General features: G+C 47.1%; 1 protein-coding gene across 1 annotated transcript in view; it reads right to left on the bottom strand.

Moving 5' to 3' along the window:
• PDZRN3 (PDZ domain containing ring finger 3) overlaps nt 1–12,971 on the bottom strand; it is a 131,037-nt gene extending 118,066 nt beyond the window's left edge. The window contains exons 1-3 of the mRNA XM_030228159.2: nt 12,049–12,971; nt 6,095–6,181; nt 4,870–4,977 (exon numbers count right to left, since the gene is read on the bottom strand). Coding sequence (XP_030084019.2) covers nt 4,870–4,977; nt 6,095–6,181; nt 12,049–12,765 — 912 coding nt within the window. The 5' untranslated portion in view covers nt 12,766–12,971. The remainder of the gene's footprint in view (nt 1–4,869; nt 4,978–6,094; nt 6,182–12,048) is intronic.
• Nucleotides 12,972–13,280: the final 309 nt, after the last annotated feature.

Genomic DNA, 13,280 nt, shown 5'->3' with positions numbered 1-13,280 from the left:
AAATGTTTTCTTCTAGAAAATTAATTCCTGAGTGTAAGGAGCTGCACAGTAAATCTTGTTGGCAGGGCTGAGTTTTCCATTCAGGACAATTCTGTTTAATCCATATCCTTGTCAGGGTTCAGCTGGCACCGAGCGTCCCGCGAGGAGCTGCAGGCTTAGGATTATCCTGCTAAAGCTGGCTTTGTTTTAAAAAGTGCTCACCAGCAAATCAGGAATTGAAGGTGTGCTCAGACAGTGATTTTATGGAGTGATTATGTGTGGAAGCTGCCTGTGAGTGGTGATAGGTGAGCAGGGCAGCAGCAGTGTGCAGGGACAGTGCAGCCAGAGCAGCACACTGAGCCCTTTCAGCCACAGGCTCAGTCTGCTGGAAAAACGAGACCATCACGCACCAGCAGACCACAAGGAATGCTTCTTCTTTTATTCATTCACTCAGTTTTACAGCCATCCTTGCTCCACTTTGTGTCCCTGGCAGGGAAAGGTTCACCATGCTCCTGCCAGAGTGTCCTGTCCTGCCATTCCCTTGCGGCTGATGGATTCCTCTGTGCTGATGTGACTTTTCAGAGGCTGTGCTGTGAACACAGCTACCAAATTAATCTGCCTGAAATCCACCTAACCCCCTCCTGCGAGCAGAAAGTGGCTCTGCCAAAACACCACACTTACAGCAGGGGGAACAGGCAGCAAACGGCAAATTTTGTTTGTACATCCACGAGATTCGCTAAAAAGTTTCATTGTTCTCGTGTGTAATCTGTGAAGAAATGCACGTCCTGGAAAAGCAGCCTGTAATTTGTAGCACATGAGTGTGCTTTGGGGAAAATCAATCAAATGAACTAAGACGTGTTCTCAACTCCTAAACTAATGATCCTTCCTGTGAGCAGCATGAAACACCGGGTGAGTCCCAGATGGCATAAATCCTCCAGGTTTCAGCAAGGCTGTGACAGCTTAGACTACCTCAACAGTACCCTAATTGTGCTGCAAACTTCTTAAGGTGGCCAGCAGTCAGCCTTTTCAAAAGCCTCCTTCTTCCCCAGCAGTCCCAGGGCTAAACAAACAAGTTTACCAGTTAGTGAGAAGAGAATGCCAGATTTAATTTATACTCTTTCAGGGCTGATGTGCTTAAAAATAATAACTCTGAAAATCTGATTTTGTCTTAAGAAATGCCAAGCAGCTGCGTAGAGGCATTCAGGGCTGGGACCTGAACCAACTTGTGTTGAGAGAGGAAATTAGGACCATTTTGTTACCCTGACAAAAATGAAATCTATGAGAACAGTAATTCCTTTGCAGAAAAAATCAATAGTTTCAGCATGTTTTTAACGTGGCAATTTGCTATGGAACATCTTAACAATACCTCAGTAAATCACCAGTTGAAATCAGCTGCTGGCTTTGAGGGTGCCAGTACAGAACTGCATGAAAAATGTGCAGGCAGAGCAGAGGAAATCTCCCAGAATTGTGACTTCCTCACTCCTAAAGTAACTGTGAAAAATCTGAGAACAGATACAGGTGAGAAGAAGCTTTGGTTTACACAGAGAAGTTACAAAACCACCAAAATCCAGGTCTGTAACCCTAATCTGGCAAGAACTTCTAGAACTTCATTCCCTCTGTGCCTCAGATCACCCTTTTGGAGTAAGGGTGTTATTAAACAGTGGGGGGAAATTATTGAGCAGTTATTAGCCACAGCATGATCTTCACAGTCATATGTAAGCACTAAATATCATTATTCAAGGGGTTCTGTAAAAGAAAATACAAGACAAAGGCTATTTCTCTGTATTTGCTACATGCTGCTCTGATGACTGAGTAGTACAGACCACGCAACATTCATCTTGGTTTTTGTCATTTAGGAGTAGCAAAATGGGCCTCACAGTGCCATTATTTATTTCAATGATATGAAAAGGGCCAAAAAATTGCTTTTAAAGAAAATTCAAGTCAATTCTTAAACCTGATTAACTTTGCATTTAACCTTCTGAAAAATGCAGAACAGGAAATCCGAATTACACAAGGAAAATATGTTTAAAAATTATCTCTGACATAATTCCAAGGTTATCTCTGGATCAAATTGTCAGGGGATAGGATTTGCAAGCAAACAGCAATAAAAAATTGCTTCTGCTATGAGCTCTGAACTGTACCCTGATGTGTCTGTATTCCACTCTGCCCAATCCCTGCTCAGGAATCAGAAATGTTGTGGCAGTTCTGAAAATGAGAAGTGACGCTCTTATTTTACATGTGCTCCAAAACACATCCACCAGATCTGCAGCAAAGAAACATTTTCCAAAAGGAAATCAAATGATTTGTGTTTTGCTTCATTGTAAATTCTCTGTGATGGATGCTGGAATTAATTAGGGAGATGTTATGCTCAGCATCTTATACTGGAATAAGAATTCTTTGGGAAGAGTCTATTTAGAATCATGCTGATGATCCATAAAACCTCATTGTTGAATGGAAAAGTTAAGGGAGCTCTAGATAGCTAAATTCAGTTCTAGGGAAGTAAGCTGCCATCTTTCCTCACCATTTTTTATGCCTTTGAAAGCCAATGTGACCTGCTAGGATGCTCTGCTCTGTGCCAAGTTCTCCAGCTGTGTCCTCCTAGCTACAGCTACATCTGTAAATAATTTTTGAGTCAAACTCCCAAATCAAAACTTTGACAGTGTGAAGCTTTTGCCTCTAGAAGGACACCACCACTGGCCATTACTAATCCTCACCCAGATTGTTTACAGGTATTTCAATTATCTAAGATAATTGGACATCAGGATGATAAAGTGCCTTGGATGCCTCGATGCAGGAGGGATCCCCTTTTTCCTTCTCCAGAGCAAGGCCAGATAAAACGTGCTAAATATCAACTGCAGAGAACACAGCTGCTCTCAGGAGCTGGTGTCCACAGTATCTGTGTTTAAAGGGCTCACTTTTAGGGCACTCCAGTCTAGTGCTGTGAACTGGATGCCTGTAGTGGCTGGGCTGCAGGAAACAAATGAATTTATCTAGAAGAGCATTCCATCAGCACTCCTGGAGACTGCTCCACCGTGGGAATCAAACCACATCAGCTGGGCACCACTCAGGGCTTGCTTCCATGGGACACTCCTGGTCCAGAGTGAGATGCTGGTCTGGAGGCACCCAGAGCCAACCCTTGGGAAAGAATGTGCTCCATTTTCATCAGCATTTTGTGTATATTTAGAGGTGAGAGGAGTGAATATGACAATGAGTTTGTGGTCAGCACAACAAGAGCTGTCAACACGTGTCAGCCCCATGTCAGCACATGGGTTCCTGCTACCCTTGGCGTGTCATTAATCCAACAAATCCCTTTAATGTCTTTGTTCTGGGCTCTTCTCTTGGCTGAAAATGCAGCTTGAACTGTGCACAAGGCTCTGCACAAACCCTGCTGGCACAGGCATGGCTCTGTCCAGGGAGGGGACAGGGCAGGAAAGCTCACCCAGCCTGTCCCCTCAGTCCCCCTCAGCCTGCACCAACACCAGGCTTGGGGAGCAGTAAGGAAGGAGCAAAAGATACAATCAGAAGGAGGGAGGTCCCTTGCAAGGCAGCAGAGCCCATGGAGGCTGGCTGCCCTTGTCCCTGCACTGTCAGCCAGGGTCACTTCCACAACTCACAGAGCCTGATCCAGGACCAGCACATTTCCCAACCTTGGCATTTGATCTCCCAGAGTTTTGGTTTCCATACAGTTGTTTGGTTTATGTGACTGTGCACTACTTCAGAAACGGATGTCAGCTTTCCAAGGAGGCTGTGGGGAAATTCAGGCTTATGGGAAACCTTCAGCTCAAACAAAATCACTGAGTTCTCACAAAACTGTCCAGACCTTTTCGCAATTATCACACACGGGGTTTGAGCAACTCTGGATCATTTCACAGCTCAGCTTCTTATCTTTTTATAGTTCTGCTACTGTGGCTCCATTCTTTCCCATATGAAGAAACTTAATTAATATTTTATACCCTTACTAGATTGTGAATACAATTTGCCATAACAGTACAGAAAAAGCAAATACACTTTGTCCCCTGCCAACAGAAAATCCTTAACAGCTGTTTATTGCTCATTTGCAAAACATAAGAGCAATGGAATTCCATTACTTGGAGAAACTGGCTGTTCCATGATATCCTTGGCAACAAACACCACACTTATCTTTTTGAACAATAGACTCTCAAAGTTTCTGCAGCCCACAAAAATAAGACAGTGAGGAAGACTTTTTCTTAGCTGCAAAATGCCAAACAATGGGAACTGACTCACCGTCAGCTGCATTGTGTTTCATGAAAATGAAACTTTTTCTTGCTCTCTCTCCCCCCACTAAAAAAAAGAAATTTGCTCGCTGCAAATTTAGAGAAAAGTTTCATGCAACCATCTCCTTCACAGGAAGAGCTTTTTATTGAGGTCAAGACTTTGGCAAAACGAGGAGAAATTCAGACTGCAATCTGAGTAATGTAAGAACTCACAAACAACATTAAAGGAGTTACTTAGGTTTATGATAAACCATAGAGAAATCACAGAGCGGAATTTTCCCTGACTCTTCAAAACTTAAACACCAAGAAAAACAACATCATGCTTTACACCACAGATATTTCACATATGGTTTTAACTAAAGAACTTCCAAGTTTCCAACAGCTTAAAAAAGAACTATCTATGGCATACCAGAGAGATGCGAGCTCCTCAGAAAGCCAGGACATGCACATACCATCCATAATCTGGTTTCTATATTTAGGGAAGGACTATACCTAAAGCCCTGGAGGTCAGCACTGAATCAAGCCCAGCATATTTCCACAGACAGATGTTCTAGACACTGTTTACCACGGTCCACTCTCCCAAACCCACAGCAAATGTGCCGTGTGAGGACCTGAGCTGCAGCCTGCACTGTTAAAAGGCAGTTTATTCCCTTACCTCAATAATCCTGTCGTGGATTTGCAGCCCTCCTTCCTTAGCAGCAGGCCCAGTGTCAACTATTTTGGACACAAAAATTCCTTCGCTGGATGAGCCATCCTGATTGTCCTTCAAGGAGGAAAAGGAGAACACATTATTGTCCCTCTCCCCTGCCCTCAGCTGAAGCTTGTCCATGTCACAGCAGTGCATGTCATTTGAGAGAAATATTCTTCCTGATGTCTTAATATGGAATTGCTTTGTGCTAATGAGAACACCTGATACTCTGATTTTGGAAGATTAAGCAACCAGGGATGGGCTTCCATTAGGTAAATTAGTTGCTTGATAATCATTTTCCTCTGGCTTAGGCCAGCTCAGGAGTAATTGTCATGACAATTATTCTCACAGCAAAATCCAGTGAGACACAGCCTGCTTGCACATCAAACATAACAGGGCAATTTTCATTTTTAGTTGCAGAGCTTTTCCTCTGGAGACTTGAAAATAAACCCATGAAAACACCTTACACCTAAAAAGGTATTTTCATATTCCTGTGTATTGTGCCTCTTCCAGTGCAGAACAATGTCTCAGAAAGTTGAAAAACTCTAAAGAAAGAATAACTTTCAAGTGAATTCACTAGGAATAAATCATGATTAATGTCAGATTTCTGAGCAGCCAAGAAGTAGTTCTAAATACTTTCTAAATTACTGGGACAAGGTATAATCCACTCCTTGATGTAATTAAAGTCATATGCAGCAGCTCCAGCCAACAAGCATCCCAAAAAAATACATTAGTGAGTGTGTGGTGCAGGAAACATGTGCTGAAATCACAGAAGTCAAAACCAAGCTGTTCAAGTTCCATCCCTTCACCTGCACACAGGGCTGCTGGATCTCTGCTGGAAAGGAGAGTAAATATTTTTTTTTTTTTAATGAAAAGGGCTAAAGTTGTGGCTCTCAAGCCATGAACTTCACAGCAGTAAAGAGAAAGAGAAAGAGCCACTGTGGGTTTTATCACGTTGGGAGTGGCACTGCACTGGGATTAGTGGTGCTGGCTGTGATGATATGCAAGAATAAACAGGCAGCAGGAGAAAAGGCAGCGTGGTTAATAGACATCCACACAACCTCGATGGAAGAACTGCTCTGAAAGAATCCCAAGAGGACCAAATGCTTGTCAGCAACATTTTTCCTCCAAGTGTTGACCTCCATGCTTTTCCCAACTGGAAAGGGCAAACATATTTTAACAATTAACATACCACGCATGGCCGGCCACCAATAATATTAAATCCAAGAGATCCAGAGTCCCGGTGAAGGACCAGAGTCAGTGCTTTAGTTTCTTCACCCTGCAAAGAACAGACAAACACATTCAACACATCGTGTCTGGGGGGTAAAACAGCACAGGTAATACTTCCACCCAGGCTTTTTTGTTGGGTTGCTTTCTCATTTTTGTTAAATCCCCCCGTAGTTTAGAGACAAAAGTTTGGAATAACTCTGCAGCTCCCAGTGGCTGCTCCAGCCACCCCACTGAGCTCCAGCAGCAGAACCTCCCCTAAGATTTATGTGGCTTTTTTATTGAGATCTACACTGAGACACTTAACAGCAACAGAAGGGGTTTATGTGCAATGCTGGTTCCTGCAACTACTTGACCCAGTCATATGTGATGTGTTATGTAAAATACTCCACGTTTCCAGTAGTCAAACTCTGACTTTTCCAGTGCTGGGGGGTGACTGAAGCTTAGGACTGGAGCCTTGCATTGCCCCTCTCTCCTGCTGACTACGTGACATTGTTTTAAACAGTATCAAACACAAAATTCTCAGCAGAATTTTAGAAAACAGCATTAAACAAAACTGTGACAAATGTTGCCACAGGCCCAGAATGGCAATTGCTATCCACAGCACCTGCTGTGCATGACTTTTTTTCTTTTTTTTTTCTCTGGCATTTTAAGGCCAGCAAACCAGAAATCTCCCATCACTGAAATTCATTATGTTAATCCCCTAAAATATGAAATTCTGCAGTGAATGGTTTTCTGACAAACAGCATACAACAAAGATATACTGGAAAGACATGTAATATTTGGGGGGCTGTGTGAACAGGCTTTGTTATTTTTGTTATCCTGGTCTCTCATCCCAGCTTGTGCCTAGCTGGCAACTCCTACAAAATGTCCTTTATGACACAGGGATGCTACTTAGGTCTATTAACTTTTATGAAGACAAAGCTAAGTGCATGAACTGTTAAAGACAACTAAATGTTCACAATGTTCTCCCTTCAGTCTCAATCTAGTGTTGTTACTTACAGCAGAGCAGTACAAAAAGTCCTCTGAATAACAACATTTAGAGATCAGAATAGATCAGTACGTGCATCTAGAGATACAGATGAAATTTTCTACCTCCAAAACCATTTTCTTTGTTTTATCCAAGGGGTGAAAAAGTTATGAACACAAAAAAAGCTTGAGGAAGTTATCTTAAAAGTCTGTTTTTCATAACCAATTAATGACAAAAATGGCAACTGTTACATTGTAATTCAATGCAGGTGGTTTTAGTTTGTGCATTTTTCTTCTAACATGTCAATTTGAAGTTGTCAATCAAATATTAATGTCTATTAAAGTCATAAAAAATGTCAGAGTAATCCTGGATTACTGAATTACTCCCAGAGATCTGGGGATGATAAGGAAGCCCAGTTCCCTGCCAGGGTGAGCTGGCAGAGCTCCACTGGCAGCACACTCCGAGTCCTCCTGGGGGAACTGCACCAGCAGCTCCACCTGAAATGTGCTTTACAACTGCTACGTCACTTTCTGATCAGTATCTTCCCTAATGGCCCACTCAGAAATAGACTTGGACCTGATACAGGGGAACATGAACAAGCTCTGGCTGATTTCATTTGAACCTGCCTGCACTTGGCAGCAGTGAGGACCAGGTACCCAGAAGAGAAGGGAAAAATGAAGTAAAATCTATTTCCCTGCATGTCTACAGACCCAGACCTCAGACAGGATTTCAAGGAACAAATTTCCAGTCCTGTGAGACCACTTTCAAGCACTGCTGATTCTGGATTTGAAAGACAAGCACATGCTAGCATGACTGTTTCCTTCTATTATCCCTATTTAAGAAAGCAAATCAATTACAACAATCAAAAAACAATTACAACATTGCTCTCAAGACACTTTCAGTAATTAGAGCTGCCTGTTTTCATTAAAGCCTCCTTATGAGGCTTTGATTTGACACTTTTACACCTGGCTGAACAAGTATTTAAGCAGGTGGGATGGAGCCAGTCGGGTTGTGAGGGAAAAGAAACAACTAATGCAGCTTTCTGTAGGTACTTCTGCAAAAGTACTTCTGTCAACAGGGGTTTTAAAGACATTTCCAGGTTTTTCTGGTGGCTTTGTGCAGTGTCCCCATGCTCCCCATGGCAGCAGCCACGTTCCAGCCCCACTGTGGGTGCAGAACTGCCCAGCCCTGGAGGCAGCAGCGCCTTGCCCTGGCACTCGGCCACTTCTGCACACCCACATCTCAGCTCTGCAGCACTCCTTCAACAACCTTCCCCTTCTCTTCAGAAGGAAGCCACGATGCAAATGATTTTTCCAGGGCTCTGCCTTTCTCTCCCCCTCCAAGATCTGGCATTCCAGCAGAGCAGTCATTAAACAGTGAGGTAACTGTGGAAATGTGGTGGCCAGGGGCCAGCCCTGCCCCAGCAGCTGCTCCTGCAGCAGACCTGATGGTTCCTGGCATGTTTTATTCCCACAGCTGAACAGAACTCTTAAACATAATTCTTGAAATGACTGTACTTCCCAGCTGAGTAATGTGCAGCTAATAGACTGCCTTTCCCTTCAGATAGCAAGGACTAATTTCTTTGGTAGTGCTGTGGCTAGGAAGGTCTGTCCTCACCAGAGGAGGCACCTCAGCTCCTTCTTCACTGGTGACAGGGCTGCCAGGACCAGCCTGGCCCATCCTGCTTGGGGACAGGCTGAGAAAAACACATCATCTTGCTTTAAAGGACTTCCATCTGGCTCTTAGAGAATTCAGATCTTTGTCACCACTACCACAGAGGTCCTGAATGTCAGATCATAACTGGTTCTTGCCTGGCTGATCCATTTAAAGCCAGCTCCTGTCTCTGGCTGCCAGCAGAGCAGAAGGGTTTCCACCCTGGGTTGTCCACTGCTTCTGATTCCCTCTCCCCTTGCCCCTTCCCAAAGGACTTTGCTGGCTGTGTAAATAAGGGATTGACCAGATCAGCTTATCAAGAGGTGTGCACAGGGCTGTGTTTCACCAAGGATTAAGCCTTGTTTGAATTGTACAAGTGTTTTTTCTTGATTGTTTAGACTTTGATATTTCAGGATTGACTTGTCTGATGGAAGGACACACTAATTTTGAGGGAGACATTCCATCTTCCCTCCCACTCCCTCCTCAAGCTCATCCTCAGTAAGCCTCTCCTCTTTCCACAAGGAATAAACAGTCATGGTCTGAACAAACCTTGGAACTGTACATGGTAAAATTAAAGTGTTCCTTTAGTGATAATACACATGGGCAACACAACTGGGGTCATTTAAGGCACATCTACCTGCCTAAGGGGCTTAAAAAATTGTGAGATGCTTACAGATGAGTGTGTGTATAGAAAATATATTTATTTATGTCTTCTCTCAATATGGTTGTAGTGCTGTTATAGAACTCTCCTCAGCAATGACTGATGAAAGCACAGCAAAGCTGTGATTCATCCAGCACCACAAACAAGGTCTATGCTAAGGTTAATCCCCACCTGGGTCTCCAAAGATGCCAAAAGACAAGAACTTGGGTCTTTAAAGAATGGTTTAATGTCACTCAGTATTGTATTTCCCCTTTCACTACACATTTAAACACAACTGTGTGTGGGCATTTCTTCTGTTTTGATCACAGATCTGATTGATTCTGGATTGGTTCTACATCTGCAGCAACAAGCAGCCATCAGGCAGGAAAGCCAGAAAACCCTTTTTCTCCATCTACTGAGGAGCCAGAACATCCCACAGTAAGTTCTGCAGTCACCACTTGTGAGCTATGAACCCAGACTGTTGGTGCTCAGCCTATTTGTGCTCAGCACAGACCAAACTACTCCATCTGAGAATGTATGAATGTGAATAATGGCCATTATTTAAATAATGACAGCAAATTGGTTATTTCACACTCTAATCCCTGTGTTCAGGGACATAACCCTTAGGAAAATTTATACATCCTGCTGAGTGCTCCTGCACAGTCTGTGCTACTGTCTCAGAGAAAATAACCCCACACTTGGAAGCCTGCCACAGCCCCAAGAAGGGAAAGCATCCCCTGCACTAGGTGATCACCACAGGTCTTTTACTAAACTCTCTGTGTCACAAAGATGCAAGTTTGCTATTTCTGCTTGCCTGGGAGCTGGGCAGCAGAGCTGTTAGTGTTGGCCAGCTGCCCAAAATGCTGTGAAAGACACGGAATTGACTGACCACGGGCCCGGGGCTGTGGTGACATGACACCTCCCAGCCTTCTCCAGACTGGTGGCTGCTCCAGGGAACTGCACAACAGCCCTTTGTAACGGGGCTGGACCCAGCACAGGGGTCTGGGCCAGCTGCACCCATAAATCTGATAGGAAGTATAGCTGAAAATATGTGTCATGAACATTTGAGCTGAGAAGGAGCAGCTCCCAGGACTGCAGCAGCTCCTGATACTGTACAGAGCTAAAAGATGCAAACCCCACACCATCAGCACTAGGCACGGAAAAGGGTGGTGTGAGAAGAAAGGAGATCAAAGATGAGGAGGCAGGGATTGGGTGAGATGGTTTGTGACAGCAGGACAGTGTGCAGGGCTCTCCTGTCCTCAGCAGTGGAGATGGAGCTCTGTGCCAGGCTGTGGGAGCAGAAAGCCCCCAGAATGCCATGGCAAAGTGCTGCAGGAAAAGGGGGGGACAGAACTGTCCTGAACCTCTGTATGACTGTGAACCCCCCATTTATTTGAATGGTATTACAAAGATTTTGACCAGCACACACCCAGTATTGCCTGAAGTTAGAACAGTTCATTTAGTATTGAAATATTTTCTGGTTTGAGTTAGGAAAACAGGATGGGTTCTGTCCTGGATTCCCAAGGTTAAAAAACAAAAGATCCTCTGACATGAAGTTTTATTTCCTTTACACAGCTTTTAGAGCCTCGACATTACCAGAGGTGTGAATACAGATGTTTGACAGTTTTGAGCAGTTTAATACTGCTGTGTCTGTGGTAGCACATTCCAGGTCACTGGGAGGACTCTGAATGTCTTCATTTAAAAGATAATTGGCTTCCAGGGCTTCCCTCGCTGGGGAGCCTCATTCCAATTAAAACTTGGGGATTGTTGTAGCTCTGGCTTTGGATTCTGGTCATTTTATAAATGGTCTGATTTTGAGGGGTTGAAATCAAGTTAGTTTTTCCCTTCCTAATTAAAGAACCCTGTGTGACACTGGGAGAGAAATGACAAGTACACAGCAGATGTCTTGTGTTTGGATGTCACAAAGATGATGGCTGCAGATCCTGAAATAGCTGCTGAGGTGCCCGAGTCAGATCACAGTTAATCCCAAAGGCTGCATTTTGTAGGAAGCCCTCTGTGGGATGCCAGGTGAGCCCAGGCTCTGGAAAGCATTGGGTCACAGCGGCTTCCTCCAATGCACTCCACTTTGTGTGACTCCTGGGAGTCAATTTCTGCTGCTTTAATACCATTTCCAGTCCTGGAAATTCCACTTTTAGAGTTTTCTTCGGGGAAGAGAACCAAGAGAAAACAGTAACACCGCGACCTTGTTACTTTTCTGTGCGATTTACTTTATGGGGTCCAGCCAGCAATGACGGTCACACTTAAAAATGCACCTACAGAAAGATGCACCTATAGATGCACCACTTAAAGATGTACCTATAGAAAACACCATTTTACGGCTGTTAAACCCCAAAGCTCAGCTATTTGAAAGGATTTGCCGCTGGATTTCTCCAGGAGAAACCCTGCACACGGGAACGCCCCGGGCGCCGCGCTCGGGACAAGGCGCATCCCGAGGGACAGGGCGCATCCCGAGGGACAGGGCGCACCCCGAGGGACAAGGAGCATCCCGAGGGACAAGGCGCTTCCCGAGGGACAAGGCGCTTCCCGAGGGACAAGGAGCATCCCGAGGGATAGGGCGCATCCCGAGGGACAGGGCGCATCCCGAGGGACAAGGAGCATCCCGAGGGACCCCGGGCAGCGCGGGGCCCGTCCTTACCTTGCCAGGGGAGGCTGCGCGGGCACGGGCCAGCGCGTCCAGGCGGGCGCTGTACTGCGTGAAGCGCTTCTGGTAGCGCAGCGCCGTCACCTGCAGCTCCAGCTGCGCCGCCGCCAGCCGCGACAGCAGCGACTGCTCCCGCTTGCCGGCGCGCAGCGCCTCCTTCTTCAGCGCCTTCTCCAGCGCGGCCGCCCGCGCCTGCAGCGCGGCCCCGTGAGCGCGCAGAGCCCGCAGGCAGCCGTGGCCGCCGGCCCGGCGCTCGCCGTGGGTCAGCACCAGCCCGCAGCCCTGCTCGCAGAGCCCCGCGGGCCGCGCCTCGCAGCGCTCCCGCATGTGCGCCTCCACATCGCGCAGGTTGAGCACCTGGCGGCAGCCGCGGTTGCGGCACTTGGCCGGAGAGAAGTCGCAGGTCTCGGCGTGCTCGCCCAGGTGCTGCAGCGGCACCACCGCCTCGCAGCCCCGCGCGTGGTTGTCGCACTTGATGTCCAGCTTGAGGATGAGGCTCTTGAGGGGCAGGACGTGGTTGAGCTCCTTGGTGGAGATGCGCTGGCAGTTGACGGGGCAGCTGCCCTGCTGCACCACCCAGGGCAGCACGCAGCCCGCGCAGAAGACGTGTCCGCACGGGGTGGTCAGCGGGTCCTCCAGCACTTTGTTGCACAGGTTGCACTTGAAGTCGGGATCCACCTCCCCGCTGAAGCGATCCAGCTCGAACCCCATCCTCCTTCCGCTCCGCCGCGAACAACCGAAGAAAAGAAAAAAAAAAACAACAAACCAAAAAAAAAAACCAGAAAAAGTACCCGGAGCGCGCAGACGGGCCGGGGGGAGAGGCGGAGAACGGGAATAAATAAGAATGAGCCGCTCCCGCCGCCGCCCGAGAGGCAGCTGAGCCCCCGGCCCGGCCCGCGGCCGTGCCCCGTCCCCGCGGTCCCGGAGAGCCCGGGAGGAGCCGCGGCCGCGCCGCCGCCTCCGCGCAGCGCCCGCCCCCGGCACCGCCCCCGCCGGCACCGCCCCCGAGCCCGGGGGTCCCGGCCGGACAAGGGGGCTTTGTCTGGGCAACGGGCGGGGCCGGCTCCGCGCTGCTGCCCCTTCCCCCGGAGGGGCAGGTAACGGGGCCCGCGGGGCAGAGCGGCGGCAGCAGCGGCACACGGGAGGGGAAGGGGCAGCGCTTGGGGAGGGGAACGGGGAGAGAGAGGGATGGAGGGGAGGGGGAGCGCAGGGAGGGTCGCGGTGGG

This window comes from Serinus canaria, chromosome 12, assembly GCF_022539315.1.
Source record: "Serinus canaria isolate serCan28SL12 chromosome 12, serCan2020, whole genome shotgun sequence".
In the NCBI taxonomy this organism is placed as follows: Eukaryota; Metazoa; Chordata; class Aves; order Passeriformes; family Fringillidae; genus Serinus; species Serinus canaria.
The sequence above is the reverse complement of the archived record's forward strand: the minus strand, read 5'-3'. Positions and strand labels throughout refer to the sequence as shown.